Source organism: Coturnix japonica, chromosome 14 (genome assembly GCF_001577835.2).
Source record: "Coturnix japonica isolate 7356 chromosome 14, Coturnix japonica 2.1, whole genome shotgun sequence".
Taxonomy (NCBI): domain Eukaryota; kingdom Metazoa; phylum Chordata; class Aves; order Galliformes; family Phasianidae; genus Coturnix; species Coturnix japonica.
This window is the reverse complement of record NC_029529.1, coordinates 11,447,573-11,466,490: the sequence shown is the minus strand read 5'-3', so window position 1 is coordinate 11,466,490 and position 18,918 is coordinate 11,447,573. Positions and strand designations below refer to the sequence as shown.

Genomic DNA, 18,918 nt, shown 5'->3' with positions numbered 1-18,918 from the left:
GGGGGGAGGGGGGGAGTGAGGATTTTCTGTACTCGCAGCGATTTCCTGCTTGGAAAAGAGGAGAAAAGTACGAATTTCAGGCTGTGCATTTAGTGCTGGGGTTTACCGGGCGTTTGGATCCCCTGGTGCTGCATCCTGGAGCATCCATGTCCTTGTCCCAGAGCATCCTTGTCCTGCATCCAGGAGCACCCACGGGGATGGACCAACCGGTCCAACTGTCCCACACTGAGCATGTAGCAGCGAGCAGCGCTCCAGGACAATTCCTGCAGCCCTCAGTGAGCTTCGGAGCCACAGCTGCACTGCAAAGCCATAAACCCATGATGGGTAAACTTTTATTAATGACATTTAGGGTTCTCCTATGGCATGGTGGTGTGCAGGGACCCAACACTGGGGGCTGCTGATACGGCCCCATAACCAACCCCAGGGGGATTCGGGGAGCACTGGAACACAGAGATCTCTGCAGCAGAGCTGGAAAAGGTCCATAGCATTCAGCATCTCTGACGGGAGGGATCCCAGAAGGGTCTGGAGGCATTTCAGGGGCCTCACAGAGGGCTCAGGAGCACTTGAGACCTCGCAGGGCCCTTCAGAGGAAGGCTTGGAGTGCTTTCGAGCTGCTGCAGGATATTTCTTTCAGCTATTTCAAGGAGTTTCAGAAGAGTTTGGAGGAGCCTGAGAGCTGCTTGGAGCACTTTTGGGGCCACACAAAGGGAGGCTCTTGGAGCAGCCCAGGTGCTCAGTACTGCCCTGGATCTGTAGGGTTGGAACCACTCGGGGCCTTTTGGGGCTCCCCAAAGTGCTGAGCTGATTTTAAAGGATATTTTTTTTGTTTAAGAAGAGGAAATAATCCTGGCATGTTTCAGAGCTGCTCAGGCCCTTTAGGGATGCTCGGGGAGGTTTTGGAGCAGCCAGGAGCGGGATGGAGCAGTTTGCATCAATTCAGAGGGGGTTTTGGAGCCCTTTGGGGCAGCTTATGGGGGCTCAGGGGAGGCAGAGAGATGTGCACAGCTCAGCAGAGGGTTTTAGGGCATTTCCATGCCCAAGAGTAGGATTTCTATGGCAGTGGAGTGGGTGGAGGAGCTCACACAGCAACCCAGCAGGCTGCAGGTAAAGGGAACTCCATGTCCTCACCCACATCCCCATAGGGCAGCAGGACAACATAGGGGACAAGGACAGCGCTGGCTTTGGAAGTCCCTCCGCTCCCCCCATCCCACCCCACAGACCCTAAAGCCAACAGCAAGGAAAGGTCGATGACAGGAATGGTAACAGCATTTAATGGGACAAGAATCGATACATCATTTAAGACAATACTGCTTTCACCCTTGTGGGACTTTCCTTCACATACCGGCGGGGAGAGAGGAAGGTTTATTGGGAAGGACAGGTCGGTGTGGATTTGTTTTTGTTTGTTTCGTAGGGGCTTTAAAGCATGGTGAATGTGCAAGTCAGTGCTTTGTTTGCTTAAAACCTTTTTCCTGGTGCTTATTTACAGTTACAGTACCTCTGTGTGAGCAACAGGAGAAAAAAAAGACGATTGTAGGAACTGGGGATCGACGACCCCAAGTCGAGAAAGGCAGATCTCCAATATTTATATATTTATACACATATATATATATATATATATATGGTTTTGTGTTATACACAGATACATTTCTCTCTTCTTTAAAGTGTTAAAAAAATGATCGACCTTCGTTCTATAAAAATACCTACTCTACAAGATAGAAAAATTTCCCTCTCCATGTATACACTGATTTACACCCAAAGCTTCTCCATAAATGTACACCACGTGGCTCCGTCCCCAGGCTGGGTGCAGGGCTGTGTCAGATGGCCACAGTGCTGGGACACGGCGGCGGCTCCGGGCTCAGCTGCAGGCACAGCCCCTGGCTGACCCATAACACAGCGATGCGCTCGGAAGCATTTAGGGGGTGGCTGCTTCTCCCTTGTTGTTGGGCTGTATTGATGTTTCTGGAGCTTGGTTAGCAGAAATAGCTGCTCCATGGGCCCGGTGCAGCAGCAAAGGTGCCAGATCCTGGGGCAGTGTGATGAGTGGCTGCTCCCGTGGGTGCACCTCGCTGTGGTCACCATGAGCTGCCCACTGTGAGCATGGTCTGTTTCCCAGCCAGCTGGCACTGTGTTCAGAGCCCTCCTGCCCCTTGCAGCACAGGGATTGGTGATGCTGTGTGCTCAGAGCTCAGTGCAGCCACCCCTTCCCCAGCACAGCGTGAGGAGCAGGTTCTCCCTCTGGGACAACAGCCATCACTGGCAGAGCCCCGCTCCGTGCTGGGACAGCCAGGACAGCACACAGAGCTCAGCCCTCACACCACAACCTCTGCCCCAATCCCTGCAGGCAGGATGGAGGGGACGGCTCTGCCATGGGACCCCCACAGCAGCGTCCCTCCCTGGAGCCACAGACAGCGAAATAAATAAGGAGGTGGGTGACACTGCACTCACACCCTGTCCCGAGGATGGCCGCTCCCCTCTTCGTGCCACCAGCAAGTGAGAAGCTGTGCACGCCACCCGTTCCCAAGCAAAAGCAGCAGGGCAAGGATTAACTGCGCCAGCTGGATGAAGACATTTGCATTAAGTTAATTAAAAAATAATAATAATCATCATCATCATTCTACAAGTCCAGGACGTGTTTCCCTCTTTCCCAGATCTGCCCCAGTAAGTGAGTGTGTCATGGACACTTTGGCAAAGCTGGGCAGGGCAGTGGGGGGGGAAACGTTCCTGCTCCATCCCGGTCCCTGCAGTTCAGAGGAATCCCTCCTCACACCCGTGCGGGGCCGACCCAAATCCTTCCCGCAGTTGCCTGTTGCCTCCATTTCTCCTCCAGGTTCCCTTTCGCCCTTTGAAGCCAGAAGGGTTGCAAAAAATAACGGAGTCAGACAACAGAGCCTCACTGCTGGCGCTCTGCCCCGCTGCTGCGCCGGCTGATTCAGCACCGATCCGACGCGACGTTTCCTTGTGCCTTCATCAAGAGCAAAGACGTTGTGAGTCCCTCTTCCTCCTCTCAGAGCACCAAATCCACAGCCATGGCAGAGTGCGCAGCTTGCGGCTCTCGGCCGCCCTTTACTTCACTTCCAGGATGGAGGGGTTGGTCTCCATGATGGCCACGATGATCCTGTCAATGTAGTCCTGCAGGCGGAAGTTGATCTCTTCTTGCTTTTGAATTGCTTCCATGAGCTGCGAGGGAGAGAAGGGAGAAGTGGTCATTAATGTTTGGGGATGGGAAAAGGGCACCGATCCGTGTCTCCATGCCCTCAGCCAACAGCCCTGCTCACCCCCACCCCTGGACCTGAGGTTTCCAGGACAGTCCGAGCTGCTGGGCTTTAAATGCAGCTGCAGACAGGCAGACACACACACACACACACACATACATGTGACTGATGGTCCAGCCCAGGAAGAGAAGGCAAAGCAAAGCCACAAATTGGAAGGCAGCAGCTTCCCCTATTCCCATGAATTAGGGCAAGTCCCAAATGCTCTTTAAATCATTGCGTTCTGTCTCATGACAGCTTTCAGGTGAGGTTTGGGAGCGAGCTGTGCTGCAGCCATGGCCACATGGGCTCCTGTTTGCTGGGTGGGAAGGGGAAGCCCCAGGTACCCCAGGGAGACACGATTGGAAAGAAGCAGCTCACTGTGCACAAACCTCATCTCTGGAGACTGAGCTGATCTCGGCCGCCAGGGATTCAGAGAAGGAGGCTGAGAAGAGGTTCTTGGCTCCCTGGATGCTCAGGTTGATGATCTGCCCGTTCAGCTCATCGTTCTGCTCCTTCAGGCTCCTGTTATCCTGTTCACAACAACCACATGTCAGGTGCTGCGTGGTAACCCAAACACACCTGTCCAACCCCAATGGGTGGCTGGGGAAGGCAGGGGCTTGGCAAGGCACTGGGAACAGCACATGTTCTGCTGACTCTGACTGGAGAGCCTCTGGAAACATGGGGCAGGTCTAGGGGATGCAGCATACAGGGATCCTGCATGCACATAATGCACTTCAGAGGAAGGATCTGAATTTCCCTGTCCCTGCACAGGGGAGCAAGAAGCAGCAGGATGCTGCATCCATCGTCAGCTCGTGGGAGGGAGAACCCCACCAAGCAAGGAGGCAGGCAAAAGGGGAAACAGCATCTCTTATTGCAGAGCGATTGCAGAGACTCTTTCCCCTTCCCAGCCTCACCTACCTGCTTAAGCTGCTTAATCTCCTGCTCCAGCTCCGTCTCTCTTGTCCTGCTGTTGTACTCCTGCAGCCCCATGCTGCTGCTCCGGCCTCGCCGCTGCTCACATTCCAGTTTGAAGAGCTGCAAGTGCTCGAGCTGCTTCCTGAGGTCCTCAATGAGCTGCAGCAAAAGGAAGAGGACAGCTGAGTTCTGGCCCTATTTGCAGCTGGTGGGACACACTGGTGGTCTCCTGGCTGGGAGCAGCTCCCTCCTGCTGCAGTGGGATGTGCTGTGAATCCCCACATTATGCCACAACAACAGCAGTTTCCACTCTGACCCCAAACTCCATTCCTGACATGATGGCAAGCACTGCTTGAACCTCCAGCTGGAACTACCTGGAAGGAGTTGGGGAGGGGGACATGCTTTTGCCCCCCAGACACGCAGACAGCTGGGAGCTCTAAAAATTGGTTTTGGAGATGCTGCTGGAGCTAGAGTTGCAAAACTGCCTTATTTTGGCAAGGCAGGGCTGCAATGGGCAGCCTGACTCCTCACCTCCTGGGTTGACTCCTTCTCCTTCTGAAACTGGTGCCTCTCGTGGCTCAGCTTGTCCCCCATCTTCCTCTTGTTCTCCTGTTCCTCTGTGAGCTGCACAGTGAGGTCCTCAATCTCATCCAGCAGCTTCTGCTTCTCCTGTAAGCACACACAGTGCAGTGGCTGCAGGGCTTGCTGCCACCCAGCCTAGAGGTGCTGGGTGAAGTTTGTCACCTGCTGGTGCCAACAGCCCCACACTGAGCATTTCCCTATGACCAACCCACCCCATCCCCAGGCTCCTGGCCTGATTCTGCCTGCGAGGAAGACTTTGGCTTTCTAAAAGCCCCATATGCCACCAGGACACAGCAGTTCTCTCCATCCAATGCTTACAAGGCCTCAGGGCATGAAGACAATGCTGCCTTGGCCATGGCAGGCGGTGCTCTGCGGGCTCAATGCAATGCTGCAGGGCCTCCAGCTGGGCAGAGGTTTGGTTTCACATCAGTTTTAATCTCACATCCGCCACAAGCTCCAACAGAGCCACAATGCAACCTCCATGCCAGAAGTGAGACCTGCAAGCTCATCCTCTCCATGGGTAATTGCTCTCATTGGGTCCTGCCAGGCTGCAGCCTCCAGGTCCCAGCATGGGGAGAGGGTCTGTGAGATAACGCAGCATTCTGAAGACTCAACACGTGGATTCAGTGACAGCTGTGTGTCTGGGCATGAAGCAGATCTAAACCCTTCCTGCTGCAGCCGCAGGGCTGCAGACCTGCCTCCAGCAGAGGGCACGAGTCCCTTCCTGCAGCCAGGCCACCCGCTGCTCCAGCTGCTTGCTGCCAACTCAGGCTCACCACGTTTGTAACACCAGGTTTGCAGCCAGGCACTGTGAACCTGCCTGCCAAGCACTGCCCCGAGGTCGGGCTGTGTTGTCAGTGCTGCTGGACCCACCGTGAGCTGTGGGGAGGGCAGAGGCTCTGGGACACACATACACACGTTCTCACCTCCTCGAGCCTCTCAATGTTGGCTCTTAAACAAGGGACACAAGACCTCAGCTCGCTGTTCTCATCATCCAGCTGCTGCAGCCTGCAACAATAAGACTTGTCAGAAAGTGCAGCAGCTCTCATCCTGGAAAGGTGGTAAATATATCCCCCCAAATAACAAATCTATGCAATCAATGAGGCCACCTCCCATGCTATTCTTTCCTTGGGAAGCCAAGAGGCTGCACAGAGCTCCCTGGTCAGGTCAGCAACTGTCTGACAGCTCTTCCTTCTCAGCATGAGGTCTAACTCTGTCTCAGTACCCCCCTCTGTGCCTCTGAGCAGCCTGCAGCCATGGCACACTCCTGCCAACCCTCCTTCATCATGGGCTGAGCCCTCGTCTTCCCTCCCTGCCTGCATCTGCTCAACAACCATGGCAGCTTTTGGGAGCAGGATCAGACACCTGCCTCCTTCCAAGAGCTGAGTCACATCTGAGCATCAAACGGACTTCCACGGATCTTTCATGCGAGCAAGTGCTAACAACCACCACCTGCACTCACTCGCTGCAGGGCAGAGATGTGGATGGGGAGCAGGAGCTAAACTGAAACCGTATCGGGGAAATCCAAACAGTGTGAGGCCATGCTGGTGGAGGGGCCTGATTTCAGGATGAAGGAGAAGCAGCCAAACCTCAGGGCCTGTACTGATGTGAGGTAATCCTGCCCACATGCCCTGGAGCCCTGCCACCACGCGGCCCCACCTGGCCTGCAGGTTTTCGATCTCGATGCTCTTCTCCCTCTCCATTTTGCTCAGCATCTCCCTCTGCTTCTTGATCTCCTCCAGGAGTGTTTGGTCAGCCCTCAGCTCCTGCTCCTTCAGCTGTTCCTCGAGAGCATTCGCTCTGCGGAGAAGAGAGACGTGTATGAGGGCTTCACTTCTTCCACCAGGTGCAGCAACAAAGCAAGACAGCCCATAAAACCCCCGAACAAAATAAGCTGTGTGCTATCTCTGCCCATTTTCCTCCCTCTCTGCGTTGCATCCAAACCCCTTTTAAGGAGGAGACCAGTGAGAGGGGAAGAGGGTGAAAGCACAGCAATCACTTTATGGCACACCTGTGGCTCTCAGTGCTGGATTGTGCCATCTAAACCCAGGGGCAGCCCAGCCCTGCTCTGGGGGAGCTGCTCAGGGTTTGCTTTGCTGGGAGGCTGCAGGCTGTCCCTCATGCAGCCGCTTTGGCTCAGATAAAGCCATTCTTCAACCAGCAGCGAGTACAAGGCTTGATTAAAAGCCGGCTGACACTTCTGGGCCAAGCTGCTAAAGTGAAAACATTCCCCTCCGCTGCAGAGTTTATCAGGGCTTAGAGAAACCTTTGTTTGAATCGCTCGGTTCCATGACACAGCTGTTACTTAACAGCCTTACAGCCCTATAGATAACTCCTGGAGGGTTTATCTGCGGGTGTAAATATGCTGCTGGAGCCTGCCAGCTCGGGGAGGGCAGCCATCAGTTACCGTGGGATCCACAGGGCTGCAGCGGGGGCTGAAAACATCGGGGCTGGGGCTGTGATAGGGCAGAGCAGGCACAGACTGTGCTGCACATCCACCTGAGCAGAGCTCTCCAGGAGACACCAACCTGCAGCCCCCCAAGCCAACCCCTGGGGCCGCACAGAGAGGTGGGCACACAGGGAAATACCCACAGAGCTCCGTATTTGCATTCAACTGAGCAGAATATTTGCACAGAGAGAGTCCAGGGCATTTGCCCATGACCCTAAAAAGCTCCCATGGAACCTGATGATCCTGCAGGAGAGCCTGGCCAGCTCCTTTACCTGTGCACCAGCTGCAGGTTCTCCTGCTTGAGGCGGCTGTGCTGCTCGCCATTGGCAGCCGTGTCCTTCTCCAGCTCCGTCACCCGCTTCTCCAGAAAGACCACCTGGGTGGGAGAGAGGCACAGCTCAGCACAGACCCCCAGCAACAGGCAGAGCATTGCTCCCAACCCCCCCTCAAAGCAGAAGCCACCCACAAGGGGATGGCAGCCAGGCTTTTGCTCAGGTCCTATGCTTTACAGTGCCCTGGTTTCCCATGTGTCCCAAGTAGAAACATGCCTCCCTGCTTCATTCCTTCATAACAAGATGCTACAGCAATGCCCAGAGCAAAGCACCCCGGCTGGGTCTCATCCACAACCATGCACAAACAAAGCAGCCAGCAGCACATCAGCAGAACCTGAGCCACCGTGCTGCTGTGCTGGGGAAGCAGGCAATTGATGCTGCAAACAGCCACATATACACTTCCCTTTCCCACACAGCTCCCTGCTCCTGACTGCACAGCTAAAAAAAAGCCATTTTGAAGGAGTTTTGTGGCTGCAGCAAACATTTACTCAAGGCAGAGCTCACTCATCTTTCACTTTCCATCTTTCCCCTTGCTATTCTTAACCAGGGGTGCTTCAACAACAGCCTCCTGGTCCTCCTTGCTTTACCATCCCACAAGGACCAGCATGAAGATGCTGTCACCTGCAAGCAGGTGGCACGCTGACCCCAGAGACAGGGCTCTTTGCATAGGGACAGAGGGCACCCAGGTTATGTCCTCCTCATTCAAAGCAGTAAGAGAAGCTTCAGCCCAGCCCTGGCCCATCCATCCCAAAGCCCTTCATGCCACCGATGAGTGCCATTTGGGCACACACAGCCTTGCTCCTACCTTGTCCGTGATGTCCTCTTCTGTGCACTCCAACGTGTCCCGGTAGGACTCCTCCATCGCCCCTCCAGACAAAGTGCTGGTCTGGTGCAGCTGTCTGTAACACAGCAAAGCCACCCCAACCCACAGCAGGGCGACCATCAGGGCCATCATAGGCAGGCAGAGCGACTCCAGCTGACAACACCCACACGATGCAGCCCCTCTCCCTCCCCCCCAGCTGCCACCTCCTTCCCTGGTGCTGGCAGAGCACTGCTCCTCATCAGGCAGCCTCTTACCAGAGCCCCAGCAGCAGCGTGCAGACGTGGACACATGCTGCAGGGACTTCACACTGCGATCATCTGCACTCGGTCTTTGGAATAGGAGATAAGAGCCCCCGCTTTTCACTTTCTCTCTTTAAGAACATGTGTCATCCACCAAAGGACGGAGTACTCTGCCCTTGCCACTGATAAAGTGAACTGCTGGGGGCAGTGGATGGGAAGAGAAACAGAACCCTGAGCTTGTTGGGAAACAACCATCTCAGCTGAGCCACAGATGAGAGCAAGCTAATCATTAGCCAGGCCTTGCGACATTGGTGGTCACAGCTCTGTATGCACCTAAGGACACTGCCCAGCTCTGATTGGTGCTAATTGTGCCACCACTGCAATTAACTCCATCGCTGTGTGGCACCAGCAGAGCTGGTTGTTGTAGTGCAGCCCTATGGACCCAGGATGCTGCCTGGAGCAAAGCACGGCTGTTCCCATTGCAATGTGGGGTCAGAGCCTGGTACCCGCAGGGCTCACACACACACACAGGGTCTGCCAGCAGTGGGGTCAGCTCAGGTTAAGTGACACATGCCCACGGTTTGGGCAGTCCCCTTCCCTCCCTATAAAGGGCAGTGGGTGTTTCCCTGCCCTCCCACCCCCATCCCATGGATCTCTGCTGTCCCTCTGGGACCCAGACAGGCTGGCCAGGCTTTGAAACCAGCGCTGCTTCAAGCAGGAGGAGAGCAAGAGGTCTCTTCAAACCTAAATTATCCACTGATTATGTCATCTGGGCTCTGAAACTCACCCTGCTACACAATATGCTCATGCAAATATTCATGAAGCGTGGCTGGCATTTACTGAAGAGACCACAGCTGAGTACCAGCCTTGTTTTGCTTCCTTGCCCTGGCTACATATTTAGATTCTGAAGTCTTGGGCACATTTGTCATTTAAATCGTGCCAAGCACAACAGGGCCCGAGCAGCAGAGATTTCTTGGCACAAGCAAAACACAGGGAACAAAAGTCATGGAAAGAGCCCTGACCAAAATAAAACCTACTTCCCATAAGCAAACATTACGCTGTAATTATACGACCTGCAACAAAGAGTTTTGGCTGATCTGAAGGAGCTGGCTCTTCTTTGTGGTTACCATGCAGGGCTCCCCATGGGGTTAACTTGAATCCTGCCCTCTGCTCTGCCAGGCAGGGGACAGAAGGTGATCCTGATACAGGAAGCATGGGACAGCCTGCTCCCTTCTGCCTTCTTTCCTGCCCGTGTTTTTAACAAAGGTCTCCAAAGTGAGACAAGTGGAAGGAGGAAATTTAATATCAAAGCCTCGCTTCCTTTCCAGGAGGACAGATTTGCTGATCACAGGAAAAATTGGGAAGGGCAGGGCGAGATGATGAGGTTTAGGGCAGCTCCTGAATGCTTGGATTGCTGCACACCATGCACTGGAGCACGGGGCTGCTGGAGTCTGTGTGTTTAGAGGGAGCATTGTGACTTCTGCAGTGCCCACCCCCTGCTTGGAAAAGGGCAAAGGGAAAGGCAAAGACTTTGGAGGGCAGCGTTCCTCCCAAGCAGGACAGGACAGAGAAGGGTCACCTTGTGAATAAAAGCAGGACATGGGAAGACGGTGCAGCCAGCAGAGGAGAGAGGGGTGCATGGAGACAGGACGGACCCCGGAGCAAAGTGCTGCCTTTCCTGGGCAATCTGAGATAAAAACACCCACCAGGCAAGGGCAGCTGGTACATGAACAAGCCTTAGGACAGTCCCACAGGGCAGAAAAAGCAATGTAACAGGAGGGCTACCTGTGGCTGCCCCCAGAACTCACCCTGACCTGACCCGCAAGCCAAGCCCCATGGGCTGCTCTGAGCAGGAGGGAAAAGCCCAACCCCTCCTTCTGTCCTGGGAGAAATCAAGCTGGCAGCCACCTCCAACCGCCAGCACAAGGGAGCAACCTCCAATTCTGAAGGGCTAATAGAAAACAACTCGTAATGAGAGCCATTTTCCCCCAAGGTGTCCAGAAGACGTTGCAAACTCATGCTGACAGGCAGCACAGGCACCCTTCCCACGGCAGTGGTAACCCAAGCACAAGCTTACCTTGCCACCTTCTTGCTGGAGAGTCTTTTATTCGGACTGCAAAACCAACAAATAACAGGAAAGAGTTAGGAAAGCTGACAGTGGACAGCGAGGGAAACAGGAAACTGCAGGCACTCAGGGCACGTCCTTCAGCCCTGCGACATGCACGGCCACGCAGCCCCACGACCCTCACAATTAGCACTGCTGGGATAACCAACCCGATCAAACACGGCTGGTCCCAGCCCTGAAAGTTGATCCCCAAGGAAGGGGGCTAAGAATAGCAGTGAGCTCAGTGGGGCTCTGCCAGCACTGTGGAGCTCCAGCACCCCGTGTCCCCCTATGACCCCCCCCGGCTGTGCCACGCACCCCCACATCTCCATCCATTTGTGCACTTTGTGCTGCTTGCTATACCCCTGCTGAGCTGTATTTGGCTCTGGATCACCAAAGAACTGCAGCCAGGACTGCAGGAGCTGTTGATAATGGATTTTAAGCACAGACCCTATGACACCAAGGACTGGGACGATCTCTCCTTGCTCGGATCACCGATGGGTTGCAGCCGCATGGTGCTGTGCACAACCCCCCATCCATGATACAGAGCACCATGACAGCACAAGCAGCCACATCCCTGCTGCCTCATCCAGCAACAACTCCTGGCCAGATGCTCCCTCGGCTGCAGCTACATGCTGGCAAAACCTGTGCTGCTTTCCAATGGATGCCACCAGGACACAATAGTGGTGGCAACTCAGCACTGCACGGTGACAGCCAACAGCTCCACTCGGCTGCATTCCCTGGCGCTGAGCTCAGCTCAAAGAACAACAATAAAAGTCAGCTGGGAGCTGAGTCCCACCCAGAGCTGCTGCAATGACACCAGTTCTTCGAAGGAGGAACATACAGCCCATGCTGTGGGGAGGAGGAATATTTTCCTCTGCATGGAAAGCAGAGCCGGCACCTGCGGCTCTCCTGGGAGAGGATGAGATGTGCAAACTCTACTTCAAGGGCACTAAAACAAAGCACAGCTCTCCAAACTGCCCCATCCACAGCTCTGCCAGCCCTGCTGAGCCTGGTGTGGCTTTAAGGTGCTCATATCACAGCACCAACTCCTTCTGTGGCTTCCAGCTCTTCTTGTAGGCCATATTTGCATGACTTTGCATCCACTTACCCCCTCTGCTGCAATCCAGCAACAGCAGCAGATCCCTCTCCCCCAACCAATGGAGCCAGACATTTGTGCCATGAAAGCACATGCTGAAGCAAAACCTGTGCAATTCCATCAGACACCACAGGACCCCATCACAGAGGTGGCATTTCAGCTTTGCAGGGATGATACCCAGAATGGAGAGGAGCTGCTGGTGCATCCAGGGAAACCCAGCACTCTCCTTAATGGCTGCACAACCTCAGCCCCATCACCACCCCCAGGGCTGCCCCACGGAGGATCCCAACAGCAAAGGCAGCCACGTGCCTGAGAAAGAGCAGGGGACAGAATTACTCTTACTGCTAAGGAAGACAAGGCCAAGCTCCCATTTGTTTTCCAGCTCCCCCCCCAAGCTATGGCCCAGCAGGACAGACAGACCACAAGCATGGCCAGAACCTGGGCTTGAAGGAGCACCCTGGGTGTGAGCAGAGCCATTATCTCCATCAGCACCATCATCCCTCCTTCCCCCCAATGGGCTGCAACCACATCTGAGCCATGGAATCAAAGCAGCTATCTCCCCCACTCACCAAATCAGCTGGCTGACCCTAACAGCTGCATTCACAAACACAGCTCCCCACAAAGGCTCTGACATTTATCCTACCTTTACACTGGCAGTGCTGGGTGCAAGTGAAACAAGTGGGTGCAAGCAGTTCCTATGGCTGTAAAGTGTCTCCAGGAGATCCCCCAGGTCAGAGAGCTGGTCTGGGAGGGGTTGGGGGGCTGCTGCCATGGGAGGACGGGCTGTGACCATCACTGCTGTGGTGGCAGAAACACCACAGCCAAGTGCTGCAGGTTCCCATGTAAGGACAGCACTGCTCAGAGCATGGCGGAGTGTGAAACCACTGGATGCTGTATGGGACACATGCACGAGGCCGAGCAGAGTGGAAGATTCCCATTGCCTGTTGGCTCCCAGGGCTCAGATTAAAGGCCCATCCGCCGTGATGCTTTTGCAAGCTCCACCACCCTCACTGAAACCCAAACCTTTTTGCAAACAGGAATCGAGCCCAACAGCAGCAGAGGAAAGCTTTGCAAGACAAGGAGAATCTTCCCTTCCAGAGCATCATCCCCCACCATTGAAATTGCCACGCACAGGACCAATTACCTATTCATTTCAAGATCATTCAGGCGAGCGGAAAGATCCTCAAGGCGGTTGATTTGTTTGTGGCACTGGCTACAGTAAAACTCAAATGCTTCATCTGCGATAATGCTGTGCAGTTTCGCAGCGAGCGGATTGGTGCTAGAGAAATCACAAGTGGCATTTTAACAGGACAGAACAGAGCAGTCTGATTTTGTCTGTGGCTTCCACAAGCTGAGTTATATGGAAAGGGGGCAGCTCTGGGCAGGGGAGGTTTTGGCATGAGGTTGGTTGGTTGCCCTGTTTCCCAGTGGGACAATCTAGAAACAAAGCAGCTGTGCTGCCCCGCTGTCAGCAGTGCAGAGCAGGGTCAGATTTTCATGTCTAAGAACTTCTCCCTTTGAAGATATGCTCATAAAACAGTGGTGGTGAATCAACCTACAGAGCAAAGTGCACGGGCAGCAGCTTTGCCTCATCATTTGGCAAAGAGATATAAAGGTGTGCAAACAAATCACCTTTGGAGCTAATGGGTCTGATCAGCTTCTTTGTTTTCAGCTGCTCACATGGACAACAAGCTGCTGAGATGTCCACCGACCCCTGGCAAAGCAGGGAGCCGCTCTCCTACCTGGCACAGCTTGGGCAAGAGGGAGTTTGGCCAAGGGGTTCTGAGCAGCATGGGGTTGGCGTCCCTTTAGGGCCACACGCATGCCATTTTCCTGCATGAAAACATGCTTCTGGAAGCCACAGACTCGAATCAAAGAAAGGTTAATAGTGAAAAAACAAAGCAGTTCAATAAGAAAGACAGGTAAAGGTGTGAGCAAACACGAGCAAGCTTAAAAACAACAGATGTCTGGAAAGGGCACCGTGACACAGATCCACGCTGGGAAGCCCTGACCCAGGAGATGCTGAAGAAGCCCAGGAGGGTCTCCCTGTGCCAGGCAGCAGTGAGGTGCAGTGCCCAGCCACCCCAGGGCCAGGCCTCAGGATTGTGCCACCCATACAGTGCTCCTGGTGTTTCCTAGAGCAGGCAACCAGACACAGGACATGCTGCCTCCCTCCTCTCTCCCCATTCCTGCAGTAACACAGAAAAACACCCCCCTAAGCTCTAGGGCAGGATTGATCTCAGGGTAAAAACCTCCATCCACCAGCAGTGCTTTCAGCTGCTCAGGCTTTGCACGGGGTTGAAGCTGGAAGCAGCTTTGTGGTACCCAGGAGGAGCGATGTGCCCTGCTCTGGGATGTGCCCCATTGCTCAGCCACACATGAGCTCTGCTCAGCGTGTCCTCGCTTCGCCCACTTCTTAACGAGCATTAATCAAGGCGGGGAAAGCCATTAGACAAGAAGCCCTAGGAGAATCCAGAGGTATTCACTGCGTGAAGATATACCTGGCCCCTGGCTGCGTTGGTTCTCTGCCAGGTGAGTGGGTGAGAGCTCAACCGCAGCTCACCTCAGGGCATCCCCACCCAGCACTGTGGGCACGCTGCCACCCCCCCAGCCCTGCTGCCTCCTTCCTCCATCCCAGGGAGCAGCACTGCTCTCAGCCAGGCAGCCTGTTGGTGTGTGAGGGGCTTGGGCTTCCCACTGCCATCCATTCCTATTGAGCGATGCTGAGAGCTTTGCTGTCTGGATGGATGACAACCCATAAGCACACACGTAAGGACTAAGCAGGAAAATTCAGTACCCTGCAGTGCTCCCTGCAGGCTCTTGGTTCTCATGTTAACCTTCCTGTGAAGATCTTATGGAGACATTTGAGGTTGACCTGGATGCCTACCTGAGCGAATGACTGTAGGGATCCTGCTTTAGCAGGGGGTTGGACTCCATGGTCTTCAGGTCCCTTCCAACCCCACTTTGATTCTGTATGCAGGAAAATCAACATTATTCCCACCTGATGCTCCTGTAACGTGGAGGTGACGCATGGTCATGTGGCTATTTATGAGCCATGATGAACCTCGCATTCAAACCTCAGCCACAAAAAAAGGGTTCAGTCGGAGCCAGCAGCGTCCTGCAGCTCTTTGTAAGGTTGCACTGTGTGTAAATGCACGTGGTAGGCAGGGCTTTGCTCAGAAAAACAGCACGTTCTTAAAGACACACCAGCTAAGGACCTTCCTGCACGCAACAATAATCCCAGGTAAGAGCCAGACCTGAAAGGCATGCGGAAATTCTCCCTTTCAAACAGAACAGCATTCTTTACCCCTGAGGTTCTGCAGGGCTTTGTCTGCAGTCTGTTTTTCCAGCACTCCCCAGCTAAAAGCAATGAGAGCCGTGGGGCTGTGTGCTCCCAGACCCCAACACAGACAGCAGAGATGCTGCAGAGGTGAGATCCAAAGGGAGCAGCATGGGACAGTAACCCGGAGCTCAGGACTGGTATTAAAGAAAAAGCTGAACTGAATGCAGAACGACCGGAGTATTTTGTTGCCAGGAGGCTTTTGGAGCAGGTTGGAGGCCCACACTCAGGGAGGAACTCAGGAGGAACACCAAGGCTGGCTTTTAGCTGAGAGCACTTCCCATGTGTGGCACCAGCATGGAGAGCTGCACCCAGGTGACTCTGCACAGGGCCAAGACGTGGGGTGAGCAAAGTGCCCCTTCCCCAGCAGGGCACACTCACCAAGGAGTTTCCCAAAGCAATGGGTAGAGCTTTACAGCAAAACCTCTCTTGCAGGTTTAGTTCACATCTTCAAAACTGCTGCTGAAACATTAAAGTTAGCCCTGGTCTGCAGCAAAGTGCTGACAGCAGCAGCCCCCTGCAGCCAGAACTGCTCCAACAACTACAAAGGCCTTTAGGAATCTGACAGAATGCAAGCAAAGAGGAGAAGATAAGAAGCTGTGACAGATCTATACTGCTGTGCAGAGTCACACACACATCATCCCATAGGGAAAAAGCAAGGAAACACTGCAGCCTCCTTCCTGCCCCACAGATCTCAGGCTGGTGCAAATCCAGTGTATCAAAGCCAAAAATGTAGGTGTAGCAAAAACACAAACAAAAAGCTGTCATCCAACAGGGTCAGGGCTAAAGCAGTGAGGCTGCCTGCTTTATTCTACCAGAAAGTTCTGAGAGGAGCCACATCAAGACAGCAAAGGGAATGTGGGGTTGTCCTAGGCTCCGAAGTGCTCCTCCAATGCTGCTGGACATCGTTGCTTCTGCTGGGAGGATGGGAACTGTGCAGGGTAAGGATGGAGGGAGGCAGCTCCTGGCTCGATGCTGGTTATCCCCTTATATCCAGGCTCTGCTCTTGCAGGCCAAGTTGTGTGCAAACCCAAACACAGAGCCCGGGTGGAGATGCTATGCAAGCAAAACCCGTGACAACGCGGCCAGCACTGCATTGAGCATTACCTGGGGGAGAGGAACGAGGAGCTGCTAAAGCTGCTTTCCCCATTACACAAGCTGTCCGAGAACAAATCTGCTTCATTCCCTTCTCCATAATCCTCGAAGTGCTCCTCTCCGCTAATGACCGTAACGATGGAGTGGCTGAGATCCGAGCCCAGGGGCAGGTCATGTGGATGAGATCTGTGGGGACAGAGAGATGGGTGTCACGGGGTGACCACATGTAACTGCCCCCTAAGGGTTTCCCTGCCCATAGCTGCAGAGATTTGAAAATCACTGGGGCAAAATGCAGGGGAGGATTAGCAAGAAGCAAGCTGGAAAGCAAGCCACATGCCCACGAGCACAGCTATGTGCTGGGAGGGGGGCAGGACCACCTTCCTCCCTCAAATTCATTGCTAAAGAAGGAGGAAAGACTGGATTACTTCCAAAGCTGATTTTTCACCCTACGCCACTGCCCCAGTGGGGAGCAGAAGGAGGCGCCCAGCAGGCCCAGCAAGCAGCAGAAACTGCTCCAGGAATAGAAGGCAGGGGTGGAATTTTTATATTTATTTTAAACTAAGAAGCGAGAGCCAAGCCCAGCTCCACAGCACGGGGCTGTGGTTTGCCAAGCACCTTCCAGGGGCAGGATCTGATCAGCCAGGGCTGCTCTGGGCAATAGCACAGTGAGGGGAGCTCACCCACACCTCTGGGATGCACCAGCATCGTGGCAACAACCTCAAGCCTTCCAATCTCTGACCCAGAAGCTGCAATACATTCAAATGCGCTTTTGCCTTGAACTTGTGGGTACCTGGAGCCTGCCCACACCTCAGCCACCGCTCAGAGCATCCAGGGGTCACCCAGCCTTCTCAAGGCCAATGCTGGGAGGAGCAAGAAAGCCTCAACAACAAAACCTAACCCCAAACGCAGCGGGTTATACTTACAGGCAGGCGAACTGGAGGCAGGGAAGGCGCACGCAGGCTGCCATGGCCCCTGGGTGGCTGCTGTGATCGGGGCCGGGGAGCTCAGAACCCACTTACAGCCCGACTTAGCTGCTGCTGAGCTGAGCTGAGCAGTGTGCAGGCAGCTAATCCCATCGCCCTGATCCGCACACCTCCACCAAGCCTGCACCCTTTGAGCCCCAGCAGCCAGCATGTCCTCACATCGGGCTTTTGGGGTGGGAGGGAAGACACAAAGAGCCCTTTGCTTCTAAAAAGCTCAAAGTACCTCCTAAAGCACCATGCCTGGATGCCATGCTTTCAGTCCCCAAAAGCCTGTGCTGACAGCTCTGGGGGTTTCAGTGCTGTTAGCAGGGTGAGGTGAGCTTTCTGTTAGCAGGGAGGTGCTTAGGGCCAGTTTGGATGAGGCCCTGGGCAGCCTGGTCTAGTATTAAAAGTGGAGGTTGGTGGCCCTGCCTGCAGCAGGGGGGTTGGAGCCTGAGGACCCTTTAGGTCCCTTCCAACCCAAGTCATTCTACGGCTCCATGACCCCCCCAAAGCAGCCCAGTCACACCCCCAAACCCGCTCTCCCCACACATCTAGGAGTGCCCAGGCAAAGCATCAGATAGCAGGGCAGGAGCCATCAGCTCCCAGCGCTGCGCTCCGGGCGCAGGTTGGAAGCACGTTGTTACAGGAGGAGGCTGCACATCAAAGGGCACACACGTGTTTGGGAGAAACAAGAATACGGCGAGTTCCCCTCCTGGCTTCAAAATTACACGTTGCGTTGCTGGCTTAAGCGATAGATGAAAAACTGCGGGTATTTCAGGTGTGTAGGGAACTTATTTTAGAAGTTAGAGATGCTAATGAGGGTACAGAAGTTCTCCCAAGGCAAGCTACAATTAGCTCAAAGAGATTGCCAGGCCGAGCTCCAAAACAGCCTACACACGGTGCAGCCTCATTATTATTCCTAAAGAAGAGCTATTTTCGGTCCTGCGTGAAGCTACAAATGCTCTGAGCACACCAACCAGTTCCAGCAAGACAGAGCCAGCCCACTCGGTCCTCAGCTGCATCACCCCCAGCCCTCATCTACCCCCCCTTCACCCCATTGCAGCCCACTGACCCGTGCTCCTGCTCCTCGATGGCATCTGTGAACTCTGAGTGCACAGTGGAGTCGATGGCGCTGTCGGTCTCCACCTCGTCGTGCATCTCGTGGTGCACCAGCGTGCTGGTGTCCTCATCTGTGAAGGTTTCACACTCGCTGTAGGTGCTCTCTGAGCCCATGTACGCGCTGTCGGTCACCTCATTTGCCTGTGGCAGGACACAAGAGGAAAAAAGACATCTTGTAAGATGTTCAAACCGTGTCATTTCATTGCGGAGTGGGACAAAGTGTGCTAAGGGCAGCCCATCACCCGTACCCAGGGTGGCTCATCACCCGTGCTTAGGGCTGCCCATCACTCCTACCCAGAGCTGCCCATTACCCACACCCAGGGCAGCCCACCACCCATACCCAGCAGCTGCCATCACTGTTTCTTTCACCCACTCTATTTTTAAGAGGACACCACCTGAATTCCCTACCAAGACCCACCGTGCCAAGCCACCAGGCAGCCCTGAGAACACTTCTTTCCCACTGCAGCCATATGAGGGCACTTTCCACCCTTCCATAGAAACAAGAATTCTTTTGTAAACCTCTATGTCAGCCTCTAAACTGCAAAGGCAGCACTACTGCCCTGTCTGTTCAGGACACACTTTGGCTGTTTATGGGGGGCAGGTCA

The 18,918-nt window shown here is 54.3% G+C and overlaps 1 protein-coding gene across 6 annotated transcripts in view; it reads right to left on the bottom strand.

Moving 5' to 3' along the window:
- Positions 1-1,248: 1,248 nt before the first annotated feature.
- Positions 1,249-18,918, bottom strand: part of RAB11FIP3 (RAB11 family interacting protein 3) — a 40,147-nt gene continuing 22,477 nt past the window's right edge. For 5 of the 6 annotated variants that reach the window (XM_015877191.2, XM_015877194.2, XM_015877197.2 and 2 more), the window contains 12 exons: positions 18,267-18,454; positions 16,242-16,415; positions 12,939-13,073; positions 10,669-10,704; positions 8,335-8,428; positions 7,470-7,573; positions 6,408-6,548; positions 5,675-5,756; positions 4,698-4,835; positions 4,170-4,325; positions 3,641-3,781; positions 1,249-3,177 (listed from right to left, as the gene is read on the bottom strand). In XM_015877191.2, coding sequence (XP_015732677.1) covers positions 3,064-3,177; positions 3,641-3,781; positions 4,170-4,325; positions 4,698-4,835; positions 5,675-5,756; positions 6,408-6,548; positions 7,470-7,573; positions 8,335-8,428; positions 10,669-10,704; positions 12,939-13,073; positions 16,242-16,415; positions 18,267-18,454 — 1,503 coding nt within the window. In that variant the 3' untranslated portion in view covers positions 1,249-3,063. The remainder of the gene's footprint in view (positions 3,178-3,640; positions 3,782-4,169; positions 4,326-4,697; positions 4,836-5,674; positions 5,757-6,407; positions 6,549-7,469; positions 7,574-8,334; positions 8,429-10,668; positions 10,705-12,938; positions 13,074-16,241; positions 16,416-18,266; positions 18,455-18,918) is intronic. The other variant, XM_015877192.2, reaches the window with a different exon arrangement.